Below are 15,889 nucleotides of genomic sequence, written 5' to 3' on the forward strand. Positions count from 1 at the left end.
GGGGCTCAGGCGATTGATTCGTTCTATCCAGTAACAGGCCCTACTTCCTTCAATTGAATCGCTTATATTCTGGGTATCAGCCCAGGTCCACGTGGGTTCAATGCAATAGAGGGGTCGCGGTGTTCACTCAAGCAAGAACGGCAAATGGCCAGGATCTAAAGGCGGCTTACCACTTTTGATGCTCAGGTATAGAGCCCTTTGAGAGCCCTGTCAAATTTCTCCTGCTGATGAGGTACCGCACTATGCGTTCATATACAAAGCTAGTCAACATCAGCCCACCCAGGGAAGTAGCCCTGGTTGACTATGGTTTGGGAAAAAGGAATGAAGCACCATACGTAATCATATAGTCACTAACACAACCGATGGATAATTGACTTCGTAGTGTTCAACATGATATATGATAGCAGAAGACAAGTTATGTATGAGTGGTTATAGAAGATGGAGCTTGAAATATACGAAGACGAATCAACTGCCATGCTGAGCTTACTCGGAACCGCTCGCTTTATTCTCTACGAGTCAAAGAACCAAGATATATTCTCGAGTCACCCCAAATGCCTGCGCGTTTATGTGGCCAAGAGAATAGACCATATTTGTAGAACTTTTGCCGCTCCATTGGATTTAAGCTTACTAGGGCTGTGTCTAGAGGACTTCATTGGCAACGAGGCTATCACAGTCCAGCTAGGTCGCTACTACTAGGCAGTACTTTTTTATATTTAGGGATTGGTCGCCAAAGTATTAACTTTCTCTGGTGAAAATAGAATCAGGAAGACAAGCGCGCGGTAAAGGAGGTCACGGGGCATATACAGTGTTGACACAACTTTTAGCGATAGGGAGACCGGATGTATCGGCGAATATGTCCCCAGGAAAGTTGCCAATGCCAATGCATTCGGTCGTTTCCTCCATGGACGTGGATGATGACGATTCTTTTCCTCATGAAAAGCGACAACATATTGGAATGTCGGTCAATCATCTCATCATCTCTCCAAATACCTTCTACATAGACACGCTTCCAATTCCTGTCGAGTCCCTACAGACGCTCCCTTGGAAAGTCATTGGACAATGTCCCATATTTCGGGAGATTAAATCAGCGGCGAGCTGAGCTTCTATCTCAACCTGACCACTGGCTGGTGTCACGTATCAGTGGCATCATACCCTGATCCATTGCTTGGAGTAAATGGAAACAAAGACGCTCGCAGTAACGGCCTCCGAAGCTGTCCGATATTCGACAATTCCAACCCCGATCGGTCGCCAGTAACCACCGTTATCGCTAAGATTGCTTGTTATGGAATGCAGATTCCAGACTCAATGCACAGGGAGCTAGATCGAGTACTCACGGAACGGATGGAGAATGCAGGGTGTGGTTGAGGACATGATCCCGGATAGTAACAACTGTCCTCGACTCTTATCCTTACGTAGTACAACAGATTCAAGGCTATTAGGGCTGGCACAAGATTACATAGTTTGATCCGACACAATATGGACATCCTCGGATCGCACCGACTAACCGGGGAAGTTGCTGGCGAGTCTCGGCTCGTATCCGACCCTAATTCCTGGGTTAGATAAGTACCTTAGCGACTGGGTCAAGCAATGCGGAGCCCCGGACTTTCTCGTTCTTGGCATTCGGTAGTTGGTCCAAGGGTGAGTTCACGTCATCACTGAACGGCTTGTCACCAATGGAGTCCCGCTGGGTTTGATCGGGATATAAACATTGAGGTGCGTCCCCTAGTTTATCAGCTTTACCTTCTCAAGTCTTCCATTGCCCTACGCTATAGATTCGCCCACCATGATTGACAAAAAAGAACCCCAGCATCCAGAGAACGATCCCTCGCAAGCCACCATCCTTAATGACGATGTCTTCGGGGAACTCACCGAGAGTGGACCCAACTATCGCAATGTGGTTCCCCAAAACCAAAATGTGACGTCCGGCAGCTGACCAATGTAGGTGGGCTTTGTCGGCACAGTCATCCTCATGATGAAGACGCAGATTGGCTTGGGTGTGCTGGCCATTCCCTCGGCCTTGGATACCCTGGGAATGGTCCCCGGTTTGATCTGTTTGCTCGCGTTCGCCATGATCACCACTTGGTCCGGTTATGTTGTTGGGACCTTCAAGCTGCAGCACCGCGAGGTGTATAGTTTGGATGATGCCGGTGCCATTATGCTGGGCTTGCCAGGACGGGCTATTCTCGCAGCCAGCTTCTGCCTTTGTAGGTGATCTAGTGATCTGAATCTGCCATATCCATCGATTTTCCCTGACTTATTATGTTTCAGACTACGTCTTCAATAGTGGCTCGGCCATCTTGGGCCTCTCTGTCGGGCTGAATGCCGTCTCCTCGCATGCCACCTGCACAGCTGTCTTTGTCGCGGTTGCAGCAATTGTTGGATTTGCCTGTAGCAGCATCCGGACCCTCGGGAAAATCACCTGGCTGGCCTGGCTTGGCTTGCCGTGCATTCTCACCGCTGGTATGACTGAGAGCTCTCCAGGTAGTTGTGATACCCACTGCAAGACATCGACTGACCCTGGCCCAGTGTTGATCGTGACCATTGCCGTGGGCGTTGAAGATCGCCCAGCGGGGGCACCAGCAGCAACTACCGGCCCCTGGTCCTCGAATTGGAAGGCATTCGGGAGTCCCTCGTTTTCTGATGGTATCGCCGCCGTTTCAAACCTGTTATTCGCCTTTTCTGGTACACCAGGCTTTTTCTCCATTGTATCCGAGATGCGAGATCCTGAACAGTACACGGCCGCCATGGTGACTTGTCAGGCGGCGGTGACAGCTGTCTATGCAATCATCGGCTGCGTGATCTACTTTTACTGTGGCAGTTATGTTGCCTCGCCCGCTCTCGGCTCGGCGGGCGGCATCATCAAGATCATCAGTTATGCTTTCGCCTTGCCTGGACTCATGGTCACCATGACCATCGTCACACATGTCAGTCTAGCCCGTGCCCGGAGCCCCAACGAAGATCATAGGTGCTAACTGTCACTTGCCATTTTCAGATTCCCGCCAAATTCATCTTTGTGCATGCCCTGCGCGGGTCTCGGCATCTTACCACCAGCACTCCCACCCACTGGATTAGTTGGCTGAGCTGTACCTTTGGAATTACACTCGTGGCGTGGATCATCGCGAGCACAATTCCTATCTTTGACGCCCTGGTTTCGCTGATCGGCGCTTTGCTAGGTCCGCTGATCTGCATCATCCCCATGGCGGCGATGTGGCTTCACGATAACTGGGGCAGAGGCACCGAGGGGCACTCAAGGACCATTCGCTGGATGCTTGGAGTGATGTGGACCCTGGTCCTAATCATTCTTGGGGCCTTCCTCATGGTGGCAGGGACGTATGGCTCTGTGAAGATGATCATGACCTCCTACCGTGAGGACGAGGGCTCGGCAGCTTTCTCCTGTGCCGACAACTCGAATTCGTCATAGGATACCCAGATAAATGCATTATTCTTATCTCTCGACGTTGTTGGTCTCTACGTGCCTTGTATATTTGCTCAGCGTTGCGTGTGCTCTCCCATTCCGGAAACATTCCTGGTCTCCGCCTTGAGCGAGCTTGTCGGTGGGGATCATGCATTCCCTGGTTTTAACGGGATGTGTCTGCTGCACAGATGTGCGAGCGGGGATGAGTAACATTGTCCTGATGTAGTCCAACGGGTGAGAGCCACCCGAGTGGGCACCGAGTGGGGAATCCGTCGGGAAGTCCGAGAGATCTACGGTAATGCTTCGGATGGTAGAACGAGTCAATGTATGGATAGTACATCCACCCGGACATTTTATTTGCAACGGATACATAGATGACTGCTTATCTCCTCTCGCAGTCACGATACACTCTCTCCAATCCACAACGAATGGGATCAAGTCAATGTGTACCTCGGCCGGGAGTCATGGGAGCGTAGCCTCGGCAATGGCATGGCCCGGTATTGTGGACACCTGTATACGGAATTCCACTGATTCTATCCTTAGAATGGCATCACTGCTGTGCAGGTAACGAATGTAGCTACGGAAGAAACGCAAGTCGTCTACCGTTCGGTCTAAAGACCTCGCCAATCCAGTGAACATAACGGATGATTTCGTCCCACATTCCTTCAGGCCACATGAGGACAAGAATCTTTTTGGGATCCGTTCATCAATGTCGAGATTGCTACCTATGTTTCCATGCTCCTGGTGCCTTTGAATGTGACATCGGTAATCACTTGATCATATCGTCTCTTTTTGTGTCACAGGCTATCTCAGATGCAGGCAAACCCCACGTGATGGTCCAGTCTCAGGCAGGATCCGCGGCGGTCACTCTATCTTCTTGCCTAATGACCAGCACACATCGCATTGTTGTCGGTCACTCGCCTTGTCCTCCTCTTTTTATGATAACCTCACTGCACACAGTGGCGAGTTGCCTGTGGTATGTATTTTGATAGCGGCATAACCCTATGCCCCATAGTCATGTGATATGAGCACTGATTACTAATCTCTTCATGCCGCCCCGGTCAATGCGGATCTGCATCTGTAGGATAGAGAAGCAGCTGAAGTTCAGCAATAGTACTGTAACTATCATGTGAGGGGTCATGTGGTTTTTCAGCGCCTTACTCGACCCTGCGGCATCGGGGTCGAATTTCCCCTCAAATCGGAGCGTTCATATCATGTATCATGGATCCATGGATCTCGCATTCACCTACTGTATTGGGAAGTGCACCGGGTACATGCACCCGATGCAGTGAGTGAGTGGAGGCACCGGAGGGCTCGCCCGGCTCTCGTTCGGATCAGCGTTCCGACCTGATACCGAGTATAAACCCTCGCCAGCACGACTTACTCCGCCAACCTTTCCCCACGCCCCACGGCCCACGAACACAACCCCTCAAGCACAATGTCAATGTACTTCGAAGCAGAAGCAACTACCAGATACTACTTGAAAGCCTCCTGTTCAGACCCCGGGCCTTCCCGACGCCATTTCTCTCGGATCATCTCGATTACTAAGGAACCCAAATTCGGCTCCCCCACCAGCGTTCCAGTTGTGAGTATAGGGGCTTCTGATATAAGATCCGTATCCTTATTTTTATTTGTGCTTCAGAGAACCGACTCGATGACAGGGACCGCCACAGACACTGCCGGTCACTCGATGAAGACAAAGCTACTCGGCCTTCGATCATGACGAGTGCAACCTTTGGACTTGCCGTCATGGATGCAATGCCAGTCCTGAGTTCCAATACCCGCGTTATCGACTTGAATGTTTCTCCGACCCTAATGTGCATGGTCTCCAGACACTTGCTACATCACAGATGCTGAGTTCGGCGGGCAGAGAAAGTCTCAAAGCTGAGTTGCATGCTCAGCATAGGCCAAGCGGAGCTAGCAGTATTCAGATACTCGATCAACCCATCGCCCGGCCCGGGTACCAAATCCACTTGGTGGCAACCTTATACTCTTCGGTAGTTCTCGAACACTATGAAATGGAGGCAGGTTCCAGACAGAGTGGCAGGGAGGATGCAGGGCCGTGCTCGACACCATTCACCAGGTGCAAGCGGTTCGTCAGACTACATCACGAAGACGCTATGCGGTCTGCGGAACAGTGGTTATTCTTTGGTATGCTTGCTTTGCACATGACGTTTGATATGGGCGCAATTGGATATGAAACACAATTCGTCAGGTCACCATGTAGATAGACTGCAGCTTAATGAAACTCCATATTCTTACCCTTTCCACTATCGGTTGTACAACCCCGGGCTGCTGCATCACAGGTGACAAGTTACATTTTGTATCGTGTTAGATGAATGCTTTGACAATGACGTCTCCTGTAAACGACAACAATAACTTCGGTTTGGCAATTATCAACGGTCAATCATTCTTGCTGAGTGTTAAGGGGCAACTGGACCCTATAGATATGGTTAACCTATTGGTGACAGGTCTCGCGCCCTCGATGAAGCAGGGTTAGTTCCGACCGGAAAACGAGAGATTAGATTTGTCTATCGCTTAGTCTTTCCTGGAAGGGGGCACCATCTCCCACTGCCTCAGCCACATGTCTATGCATCTCGGACTGATCGGTGGGCATTCCTCGAGCCGTGGTAACCGCTTCTTAGTGAGTGTCGTTTCTAGTAGGACAGAGCCTTGATAAGAAGCATCTGCAAGCCCCTGGAAGAAGCTAAGTAGCTGAACGCCGGCTATACACTCAGCCTTATTCACTTTCTCTTCTAGGGCCGCAACCCACTGGCTCAATGGCACGACTTCCAGTTCTGGGTTGAGCAGTCTCAGTCGCGCTGCTAAGCAAGAGACTAGGCTGGCATACTGAACGCGATGGGGATTGACAAGATGAAAATACTCGGATCCTTGTTGATTCTTTTGCTGGTGCTGTGACAGGCTGATGATATCGCATAACAGATCTGCTACAGTGTCAACCGGTAGCCAGTCGATCTGATCGGCAGAGCCTAGAGAGTCTGGCAGGCAGCCCAATGCAACAGAACTAGACAGCAGTGTTGGGAACCAATCGCGAAGTGGCCACGCATGAGCTTTGCCATCTCTTCCATCCTGAATTGGGCCGGCAACCTGACCCAGGCGACAGATTGACACTCGCATGCTCGCGCCTTGGACAGCCTGGTCCAGCAACCTAACTGCAATGACTTTGCTAAGGCCGTACCCAGTTTCAGCGATCTTGGGGGAGGGCAAGCAGGTCTCTGAGACTGCTGTCTTGGAGTTCCATCGCTTTACAGTGGCGACGGAAGAGAGGAAAATGATATGTACCTTATCTCTTGCCTCGTGAGCAAAAGTGATCAAGTTTTTGACCCCTGCGATATTGGGCTCAAAGTACGCCAAAGGGCGACTGAAGTCCACTGCCCATTGGCAATGTAAGATATCAGTCACACTTCCCAACAACCGCTGATAGATCTCTCTTGAAAGACCCAGGTGGCGCTCGGCCAGGTCGGTCTTTATATGCTCAATAGGAACATTGGAGTAGACTCCCTCAATCGCATGGTCCCGGGTCTCCCTTCGATCCAGACACGTCACATGGCCAACATCTTCCTGGTGCTTGATTGCATTGAGTACATACGACCCCACAAACCCTGTACTTCCGGTAATAAGAACATGTCTTTTGCCAGAGACCCGAGGGGTGAGATAAGCCTTGTTGGGGCTTCTGGCAAGGGTCTGAGAGTGCCTAGGGAAACCATAAGCAAGAAGGCCGTGGATACAGGTGAACACCAACACCTCTTACCTGTCTAATATCGAATCAAAATCTTTCCAGTCATCTGCCCGTCCCTCAGATGGAAGAGTCTGCCGCATGATGTAGCCTGCCATTTGTTTTGGTGAAGGGTTCTCGTAGACTGCCTCGACAGGAAGGTTTCGTCCGCGTCCCTGATCGGCCAGTACCTTGGAGACGACCGATGCCAGAATTTGCGCGTGTTTGGAATCCATCCCAGCCGCAAATATGTTTGTTGTCACATCGATATCTGCTAGCCATGATTCAAGCTTCCCAATCGTACTAACCAGGCCCACTGCAAGAGCATGCTCGGAAGATAAGCAAAGCCTAGTTTCTTCGAGGCCTGAAGGCTCAGGCTCAGAGGACTCGGTTCGGCCATAAAGTCTCTCAATCTCGGTCTCATATAACTCGAGCGTTTTGTTTCGATGCACGGAGCCTTTCCCCGTGCGAATAAACGGTTTGCTGGGACTCGCTACTATCACCATTCTGTCATGTATTTGGCTATCTCGGGAGCTTTTCGCATTCTGAGACTTCAGCGCATGTTCTATGGTCGTTCGTTCTCTGTCGATGGAGTCGCTCTCGGCTCCATGGCGCTCGCTGGCATCCATTTCAAGAAGAATTGCAGGACAAGATCGCTTGTTCCCCACGACCAGGGCTTCTTTGATACCCGCAATGTCTCTCAATTCGGCCTCCACCGGCAATGGGTTCATTTTTTCTCCGGTTGAGAAGACGATCAGGTCATCCAGTCGGTACCGGTATTCCCAGTAGTCCGGGATGTGAGAGTGTCTCCGGAAGACATCCTTGGTCCTCCACTCTCGTAGATGAGGAAAGTTCTGAAACACTGCCTGATATTGCAAGCAGGAGTCGTCACGCTGGAGTACCAACTCGAAATCCTCGCCTTGCGACTCCTGGTCCGAGGTTGGTCGCCATTTCACACCGTTCCACGGATGAAAATGATAGTATGCCCAATAGGTTGGATCGGTCGGATATTGGATGAATGATCCACACTCAGTACTACCCAAACCGTTGAGTAAACGCGTGCTCTGTACAACGATGTCGCCTGCACTTTTGGATACTGTGCCTATTCTATCGTGTTAGTCAGAGCCGCTGGGACCTAGTAGTGCTATCATACCACCTCCGCCAAATATGTACCGCAGCTTCGGCAGCATTTTCAATAGGTCGGCATTCCTAGAGAGCTCATCAATAATAGATGTCGGCAACAGGGCACCGTCCACGTTGGAAACCTTGAGCACTGTCTTCAAAGCTGCAACACTAGGTGGTTGTCGAGGATATCCGAATAAGAGCGTACAGCCCGAGAGGATCAAGTAACAACTGAGGCCGAACCCCGCGACATGAAACAGAGGGAATGCCATATACACTGTCGCTGCTTCAGCGAGAATTTCAAGCTGGCACTTGTCCCCGGCGGCATCTTTCTTTGACAAATCCTGCTGCGCGTCGAGTGATGACAACGCGGAATGAGTCATAGTGACCGGCGAGGGATTACCAGTAGAACCTGTAGTATGCAGGGTCTGCTAGACGTTAGATGAATTGATCCCATTTCGCTCGCTCTGTTCTAAGGTGACATACTACTAGAGGCTTGCCACGGGAGGTGGCCCAGGTTTCCACATATGGGGAGGACTCGACTGGGCTCGAATCATGCACAAGATCCACGAAATCCGGGATGAAAAGAAGGTCAATGTCTTGCTGCTTTCTTATCTCGGTCGCTGCGGTAGCAAAAGCATTATCACAAAGAAGAAGTGCTGAATGAGACTCATCGAGAAGCACTTTATGCATGGAGACACTGTTTCGGGGCGAGAGCAGCAGAGCCTGGAATACCAATTGAAGAAGTAGTGGTGAGACAATGTGTTTCCCAGGCCACTTCCAGTGTCAGCACATACCTTTGCGTCCAACTTAGTCGCTGCCAACGCGATGAGCAGCTGCCTTGGGTCACTTGGACCCAAATAACTAGATTCTCAAGCACTTAGTATATCCTCTCCAAAGCAAGAAGAGGCGGGGAGGTAGTAGGTCTTTACCCGACAGTCTGTGAAGTGGCATCTTCCGGTGAGAGGCTACGACTCAACATCCAGGCCACTCTATCAACCAGTCGCATAAGACCCTTGTAGCCCAGAATGATCTCGTTCCGGTCACTCGGGGCATTGGTCGCAGATGGCAACAGTTGCCGCATGACCGGCTTATCCGGCTCCTCATGGGCCATGCCCGCAAGGAAATTTAGGAGGAGTCGGTGCCCGGTTTGAAGGCATTCTTTCTCCGTGGGAATATCTGTTGTTTGTTTTTCATTCATGGTAGAAGACAAATGCTGGAAGACAAATGCTGGAAGACTCGGTGGGTTTGATCGTCTATCCTTCAGGCATAGCAAGCATAGATGGGGCATCACAACGCACTCATTTATACATGATTTCTCAGTACTAGGCTGCTAGAGTTAAGGCAAAATGTGCAACGTCTCACTGACGTCAAATTACAGACTCTAGCTGCGTGTTTCCTCTTTTGTCTACGCCTACTGGATACCTGGCAGAATGATATCACAGCCCTGAGTTTGATTGGTCCCACTTCGTGAGGATGTACTGAGGAGAATCTAAGTGTCTTGCATTGGAGACTCGTCATAGCACGTAGACTCGATAGGTGGAATCCACCGCCCCCTTGCTGCAACAAGGTCTTAATGTTTTCCGGTGGTGAGTAAATATCTGGAGGGGTTAATCTGAGCGTGTATCCACATTTATTTTCCCCCCAGTCCCTAGGCTGAACCACATCAGCCCCCATCGCAAGCGATCTCATTTTTTGAACAACCTCTCAAAGTACTGAGCTACTGTGACGGGTTGAACTTCGGGGAAAAGATTGTTGTGCAAGAGTCCAGGGGGTCTCCAAAACACACCCTGGCCTTGAACACACCTTAGAGTGAGAAAGAAATCAATCGGGAATGTGCTTCTTCGGTGCCACTCGACCGGCGCAGATGAGGGATTCTTGAGGATTTCCTTCACTTGGTCGACTGGAGTGACCTGAAGCCTGACGGGCTTGCCCGAGTATTTCCGCAAAAGATCGGCGACCTCTCGAAAGCTGATGTGATCACTCCTAAACCCTAGGCATTTGTTTTCCGATAGCTCTGGGTGAATAAGACTAGCCACGAGGAAGTTGGCGGTATCGTGGAGAGTCGAATAGTCCATCTTGGCTTCTGGGTTCCCAACGCAGTGTATCGTGTAACCATCTTGGGTGAAGCTTGTTTCTGTTTCCAGCCAAGGGCAGAAGAGCGGCTCTTTGGCAGCATCATACGAGTCGGCGCATCCTATCACTGTATATGACATTGAGCCGCTTTTGATGGCGGGGTGTTGAATGGCCTCCTTGAAGCATCTTATCTTCACATCCCAGATCTTGCAGTTGTTAGCTCAATTCACAGTTGGGAGGAGGAAAATGAAAAAAATATGGGCTGGGTCACTTACAGGATGGATATAGGCTGGTTCTCCTGGTAACCAGAGTAGTTGATGCATTCCAAATTCACTGGGATAAAATCGCTTGACTCCTGCCTGTGCAGCCGCATCTTGGACGAGGCCTTGCTTGGCGATAATTTGACCACCAAGAGCGCTGATCACAACATCAGCCCTACCATCAGCAAGGATAGTGGCTAGCTCATCACAAGTCACCATGTTCAGATCGACGCGCTTGATTGTTACTCTAGCATCTTCCAGGCTTTCAAGCTGGGAGGAGGATTTGGGGGAGACAAAAGCTATAATGTGAAAGGCAGGATCTTTGCAACGCATGAGAGCCTCGAAAACAGTCTTGCCAACTTGACCGTTCGCCCCAAAGAGTGCGATTGTCTTGAAAATAGGCCTCATTCTGGACGAAAGCACCAACGAAGCTGGTTCATGCTGAATGATCATGGTGAAATGCAGCGAATTAATATAGGCCGCATTTTTGCTTACAGTGTTTACCCAAGCAGCCGGAATGACACCATGAAAAATGCTAACTCTGATGCCGACTATTCCGAATGTTCTACGACAGACCTTTTCGCTCACCGGAAGTCTGTTGCCTCGTGCCCCGACTTCTGGATCTGAGTGCCTAAAAGAGTCATGCTTGCATAACGTCGCAGCTCAATGCGGATTTCTGCATGGGCTATATGCCTCGTCCTCGAAGATGCTGCTGGTGACGAGCTTGCAAGTCACTACTTCTGGTAATTACACAGCAATGATCATGCCTGATATGATTGTCCTTCGCTGTACCAGACCGGCTACATGAACCCTGCATGGGCCGAGTCCTGCCAGTCCCGCGATTTCTTCACGCCGCGGGGTTATTTGATGTCGATCGATGCGTAAAGAGCAGTAGCATGGCCTTTCTTTAGTGTCAGTCTTTTTTATGACTGCTATCTTACCTTGTCAATATCTTATCTTGGGACTTGTCGAGGAGGAGTACGCGGCTAACAGCTTGGTGGCCATGGGTTATCTAGATCTGTCGTCGGGACATTGGTATCAACTACGTACAGGCCTAGAAGCGATGGTCTCTTTGCAAGCGGTACGGTTTGCTTAACAAGGATACGGTGCTTTATGATGACCAAATTTGGCTAGAAATGTGGAGAGCACCGAATAATGTCTGCACTTTGTTCTCGGAATGAGACATCTCGCTTCAATTTGATCCTAATTATACTCGACCCGTCGAATTCACTACTTGTCGGCGCACAGAATTTGACCGGTAAGGGCTTGCGTTCCACTAGCTACTTCCCAAGCAATACGAAATATCCACTGCATCCTGTGGATCTGTTAGCGCTGACGGGACTGCTAGACGTGCAAATACTGACGGGCTCTCCAGTGGGTTCAATACTGTGAACCACGGACGTCTCATATCGCAGATCAGGCCGACCAAGGGACATGTCAGACTCATGACACAATGTCAATCGCTTGGTTTCATCTGCTGCCATCCTCTTCTTTGGGCCCGATGCACGGACGTATTCTAGATACTCAGGATTCCGGCTGACATTGTCGGCAACGACGGTAGTACCTTGCGACACCAAGCCGAGCTCTTCGCAAAGTTTGAGGTCGTTCGTATACTCAACCTTGGCATGGTCAAAGAAGAACATGTCCAGGCTATGGCCGGGGTATGTCTCGCTTAGGGCTCGTAGTGAGTCCCGACAAGGTCCCACCATGATCTCAATAATATCATTCAAGCCAGCTAGGTCGATTAGAGCAGCGGAGACGCTGGCAAAGATAGGGCTGACTTCAAGGCTGATGTACTTTTGACCTCCTGCCTTCCTAAGTGCATCCCCAAACAGAAGAGCAGAATAGCCAATGTAACCCCCGAGTTCAACGATTACCTTTGGTTTGGCGCGGGATATGGCTTTGCTGACAATTTGACCTTTCTCAGTCCCAACATTCATGAGAAAAGCTTTCTCCCTCCCATATTCATCGATGGCGGCTAGGATCCTGTCCGGGCAACCTTTCATCAAGGCATAATCGGGGTGAGATAGGATAAACTCCAACAGTTTCTCCTCTCGACCGTCATTGTGCTGGTTCAAAAGTCAGGATCTTCGGTCAAGTAGAGATTCAACCTTGGCAGCTGAGATTGACTGACATAAACGGTTTCTTCTGGCAAATAGAACTGAATCATTCTGGCAATTGGTGTTGAGCTTCTCGAGGCAATTCGGATGGAACTAGCCGGAAAGTGCTAGTAAACAAAAGACATTCACACAAGAGCTGCGATAAATATCAGTCTACATCGTCAAAAGACCATGTTGCGGGCTGGAGCAGGAATATATTATAGCCCTTTCATGGAAATCAAAGCACGGTTAAATAAGTATGATGTAAAAGGCGGGTGTTTTTCCTGTGCTTATTGGATCTCTCGCCAATGCCTGAACCCTATCTTGCTCGGTCGATTCCATCGACCGGAATTCTAGCTTCTCACCAATGCATCATCACGCATTAACTTTTCCTTCGGAATGTTTAGTATTCCCGGAACTGGTCTACAACATGTCTCTGCTCTGCCCCTTGCATTAATTCCTGGTGCACAATGATGCCGTCATAATATCACGTGTTCTTGCGTCTTGTGTGGTGCAGTCGATCTTAAGCAAGGGATGAGATTAACTACTCGATCGGTTACTTTCGATCTAATGTACTATGCTGTACTACACAACTATCGGTCTGGGCTGGGCTGTCGGCAAGTCCGATCCCTTCACGGCAGATCATTTGGGGAATGGAGAGAGAGAAAGAGACAGACAGAAGAACAGCGAAACATAGTACTTCAGAAACTCGGCACAATGAGCTACGAGTAGAGACAGAATCTCACGGGCAAGTAAGCGAGAAAAGCCCACTTACCGATCCCCGACCCCGCTCTAGGATCCTTTGTACGGACAGGATGCATATTCCCATGGACAGCAACAGGTAGTCAAATCCCACACTTGCCACCAGCCCAGATTTCTTTCACTGCTACCTCTCTCATCACTTATTCGGCCTTGCATTCCGCAGCAACCAGGGTCCGAAGTCGCTCGACGTATCTCGCTTCTCTCAGTGCTACATATATTCGTGATACATACGAGCCAATGGTTCTCTTGCCTTCGCATTCTCCTGCTGCTGCCGCAAGTGGTGGATGATCGCTGATACCTTGATGCAAGGGGATTTCAAGGTCACACCGGACAAGCTGGTACATTGCTTTGCTCGCCTCACCCAAGTAGGTGCAAGTTGAGGGAGACTTGATGAACTCCTGCCGGGTCTCGTCGTAGCAGGTGGCCATAAGCTCCACCAACCTGTCCTTCCACAGTTTGATCTGGCCACACAAGGTGGGCGAAGAAGCGTTGATTTCTCGCATCTCCACGTCCAGGAGATGAGCAAATGACTGCATGGCAACGTGGTTACACCGATCTGCAAGATCAAGATGGCCTGTCTGATCCCAGGTGGAGATGACCTGTGTCCACACCAATTCGAAATCAATCAAGGCCAACTCTAGACCACCCGCGAAGATCTCCTGGTAAAGCGTTCTTGATTTCGCCTTGGCCTTGGCAAAGAACTCCATGCTGAGGGCTCTGATATCCAAAGCTTGACACAAAATATACAAGTGGGCAGCATACATCATAGACAAGACTTGCACACATTCACCAGTATATCGGGCCGCGACCAGCGCCAGTGAGTTGACGGATTGGTTATTCATTTCGGCAGAATGCACGTGGTTGCTGATCGAATTGCTCAGGAATGCAAGCTCTGAGTAATATGCCGTCATGTTGATATCGAGGCCCTTAACTGTGAACGATAGGCTAGGATCGTCCAACGCTAGATTTGCAGGCAGTCCCCTGCTGAGTGAGGGATTGGTCAATTCCTCACATTGGCCTTGAATCATCTTTCCGAGCATAACTAGGCCCGAGCGGCATTTTTCCATTGCACTGGTCACGGACGCGGCTTGGAAGTTGCCGCCGTGATGAAAGCGCTGCCCCTCGACGTCGATCAACGGATTGTCTGTGGTGGAATTCAACTCAACGTCAATCTGGCGTGCAGCTAACATAAGGTCTTCAAGATGAGGACCGATCCACTGGGGCGCAGTTCGTAATGAGTAGCCATCCTGCACCAGCCCTGTTTTCTTGGGATCGGTCTCATGGCAGAGGGCAGATCCCCGCAGGAAACCTCTAATATTGCGGGCAACTTCAGTTTGCCCATAATGGGGTCGACATCGGGCGATGAATTCGTGATAGTTGTCCACGGTTCCAAGGAGCGCCTCGGTCGCCATCGCAGTCAGGACCTGCGCCAGGAGGGCCATCTGGTGGCAATCATAAAGGGCTAGACCAGCCGCAGCGGTACTGACAGCTGTGCCATTCATGATGCCCAGGCCCTCTTTAGCATTCAATTTGAGGGGATCGAGACCCAGTCGCTGCAGAGTATCTGCCGCGGGGATAATGGTCTGCTTGCCGTCTTCCTCCTCGAACCGCACAAAGACATCGGCATTCCCCTCCACCAAGCCCCCAACGTATGAAAGAGGGGACAGGTCGCCCGAGGCGGAAATGCTACCCCTTAGGGGAATTAGCGGCACATACCCCTCGCTCAGGACCCGAAGAAGGAGATCAATGACCTCGATTCTTACGGCTGAGTGACCACGGAGGAGCGAGTTGCAGCGGAGGAGAATGGTGCCGCGAGTAATTTCGGGCGACAGGCTTTGGCTTTCCTGGTTCATATCGCGCAAAGTATTGCCCCGAGGATAGACAAGCTGCGGAAGAATGCCTGCCTGGTGATGTTGAAAAAACGAGTGCTGGATGATTTGCAGCTTGGATGTACGCGTGTTTGCATTGCCCCCACACCCAGTGTTGACTCCTGCAAAGATCATCAGCCCATCGACCTCGAATTGCCACGGTTAGGGGTAATGAAATTTACCATATATCTGCCCTCCCCTTTCAAGTTCCGCATTCATGGTGTCAACACACCTCACCAGCCGCTGCATCAGCTCAGGCGACTTCTGCACCGATACCTTTGTGGAAGCCCTACTACAGCTTAGTCTTGCTAACCTGCTACTCTATCCCTAGGCTGATTGCCTGATATCTCCAGGGGTCATGATCTCACCTTGACACGGCCACGACGGCTGCTAGGGTGAGTTCATCCTCGCCGATCACCACCTGATCACCAACCTTGCTGAATCGGTCAAGCAGAGCCCATGTCTGCTTCAGCAAATCGAGGTGACTGGACATTGCTACTTCGGATGTAAATGATCTTTGTACTCCCTCGAGGATTGTCGACTGGGTAAAG

The 15,889-nt window shown here is 50.5% G+C and overlaps 5 protein-coding genes across 5 annotated transcripts; 1 reads left to right on the top strand and 4 right to left on the bottom strand.

Annotated features, from left to right (window-relative positions):
- Window positions 1–1,783: 1,783 nt before the first annotated feature.
- Window positions 1,784–3,421, top strand: BO72DRAFT_501903 (uncharacterized protein; the record flags this gene model as incomplete). The annotated part of the gene is made up of 5 exons (XM_040949020.1): window positions 1,784–1,894; window positions 1,943–2,204; window positions 2,269–2,460; window positions 2,527–2,924; window positions 2,993–3,421. 5 exons carry the CDS (start codon window positions 1,784–1,786, stop codon window positions 3,419–3,421), a joined length of 1,392 nt encoding a protein of 463 aa, XP_040795444.1.
- Window positions 3,422–5,953: 2,532 nt separating this feature from the next.
- On the bottom strand, window positions 5,954–9,504 carry BO72DRAFT_503383 (putative NRPS-like enzyme; the record flags this gene model as incomplete). The annotated part of the gene is made up of 7 exons (XM_040949115.1): window positions 9,206–9,504; window positions 9,071–9,137; window positions 8,760–8,999; window positions 8,305–8,701; window positions 7,188–8,253; window positions 6,978–6,993; window positions 5,954–6,901 (listed from the first exon to the last, which is right to left on the bottom strand). The coding sequence occupies exons 1-7, from the start codon at window positions 9,472–9,474 to the stop codon at window positions 5,954–5,956; spliced, it is 3,003 nt and encodes a 1,000-aa protein (XP_040795445.1). The 5' UTR covers window positions 9,475–9,504.
- Window positions 9,505–9,961: 457 nt separating this feature from the next.
- BO72DRAFT_441985 (NAD(P)-binding protein) lies at window positions 9,962–11,017 on the bottom strand (the record flags this gene model as incomplete). Its single annotated transcript, XM_040943493.1, has 2 exons — window positions 9,962–10,555; window positions 10,625–11,017. 2 exons carry the CDS (start codon window positions 11,015–11,017, stop codon window positions 9,962–9,964), a joined length of 987 nt encoding a protein of 328 aa, XP_040795446.1.
- A 677-nt stretch (window positions 11,018–11,694) lies between these two features.
- Window positions 11,695–12,966, bottom strand: BO72DRAFT_15075 (O-methyltransferase). The gene is made up of 3 exons (XM_040939226.1): window positions 12,744–12,966; window positions 11,974–12,678; window positions 11,695–11,924 (listed from the first exon to the last, which is right to left on the bottom strand). The coding sequence occupies exons 1-3, from the start codon at window positions 12,777–12,779 to the stop codon at window positions 11,886–11,888; spliced, it is 780 nt and encodes a 259-aa protein (XP_040795447.1). The 5' UTR covers window positions 12,780–12,966; the 3' UTR covers window positions 11,695–11,885.
- Window positions 12,967–13,610: 644 nt separating this feature from the next.
- On the bottom strand, window positions 13,611–15,831 carry BO72DRAFT_503390 (aromatic amino acid ammonia-lyase; the record flags this gene model as incomplete). The annotated part of the gene is made up of 3 exons (XM_040949116.1): window positions 13,611–15,460; window positions 15,521–15,627; window positions 15,707–15,831. 3 exons carry the CDS (start codon window positions 15,829–15,831, stop codon window positions 13,611–13,613), a joined length of 2,082 nt encoding a protein of 693 aa, XP_040795448.1.
- Window positions 15,832–15,889: the final 58 nt, after the last annotated feature.

Source organism: Aspergillus fijiensis, assembly GCF_003184825.1.
Source record: "Aspergillus fijiensis CBS 313.89 unplaced genomic scaffold BO72scaffold_101, whole genome shotgun sequence".
NCBI classification, from domain to species: Eukaryota; Fungi; Ascomycota; class Eurotiomycetes; order Eurotiales; family Aspergillaceae; genus Aspergillus; species Aspergillus fijiensis.

Excerpts from the sequence above, each read along its gene's own strand:
- BO72DRAFT_15075 (XM_040939226.1), bottom strand. The coding sequence starts at position 12,779 with ATGATTCAGTTCTATTTGCCAGAAGAAACCGTTTAT. Across the intron at positions 12,679-12,743 it reads TGCCAGAAGAAACCGTTTAT|CACAATGACGGTCGAGAGGA; the intron begins GTCAGTCAATCT and ends CTTTTGAACCAG. Across the intron at positions 11,925-11,973 it reads TTGAACCCACTGGAGAGCCC|GATGCAGTGGATATTTCGTA; the intron begins GTCAGTATTTGC and ends ACAGATCCACAG.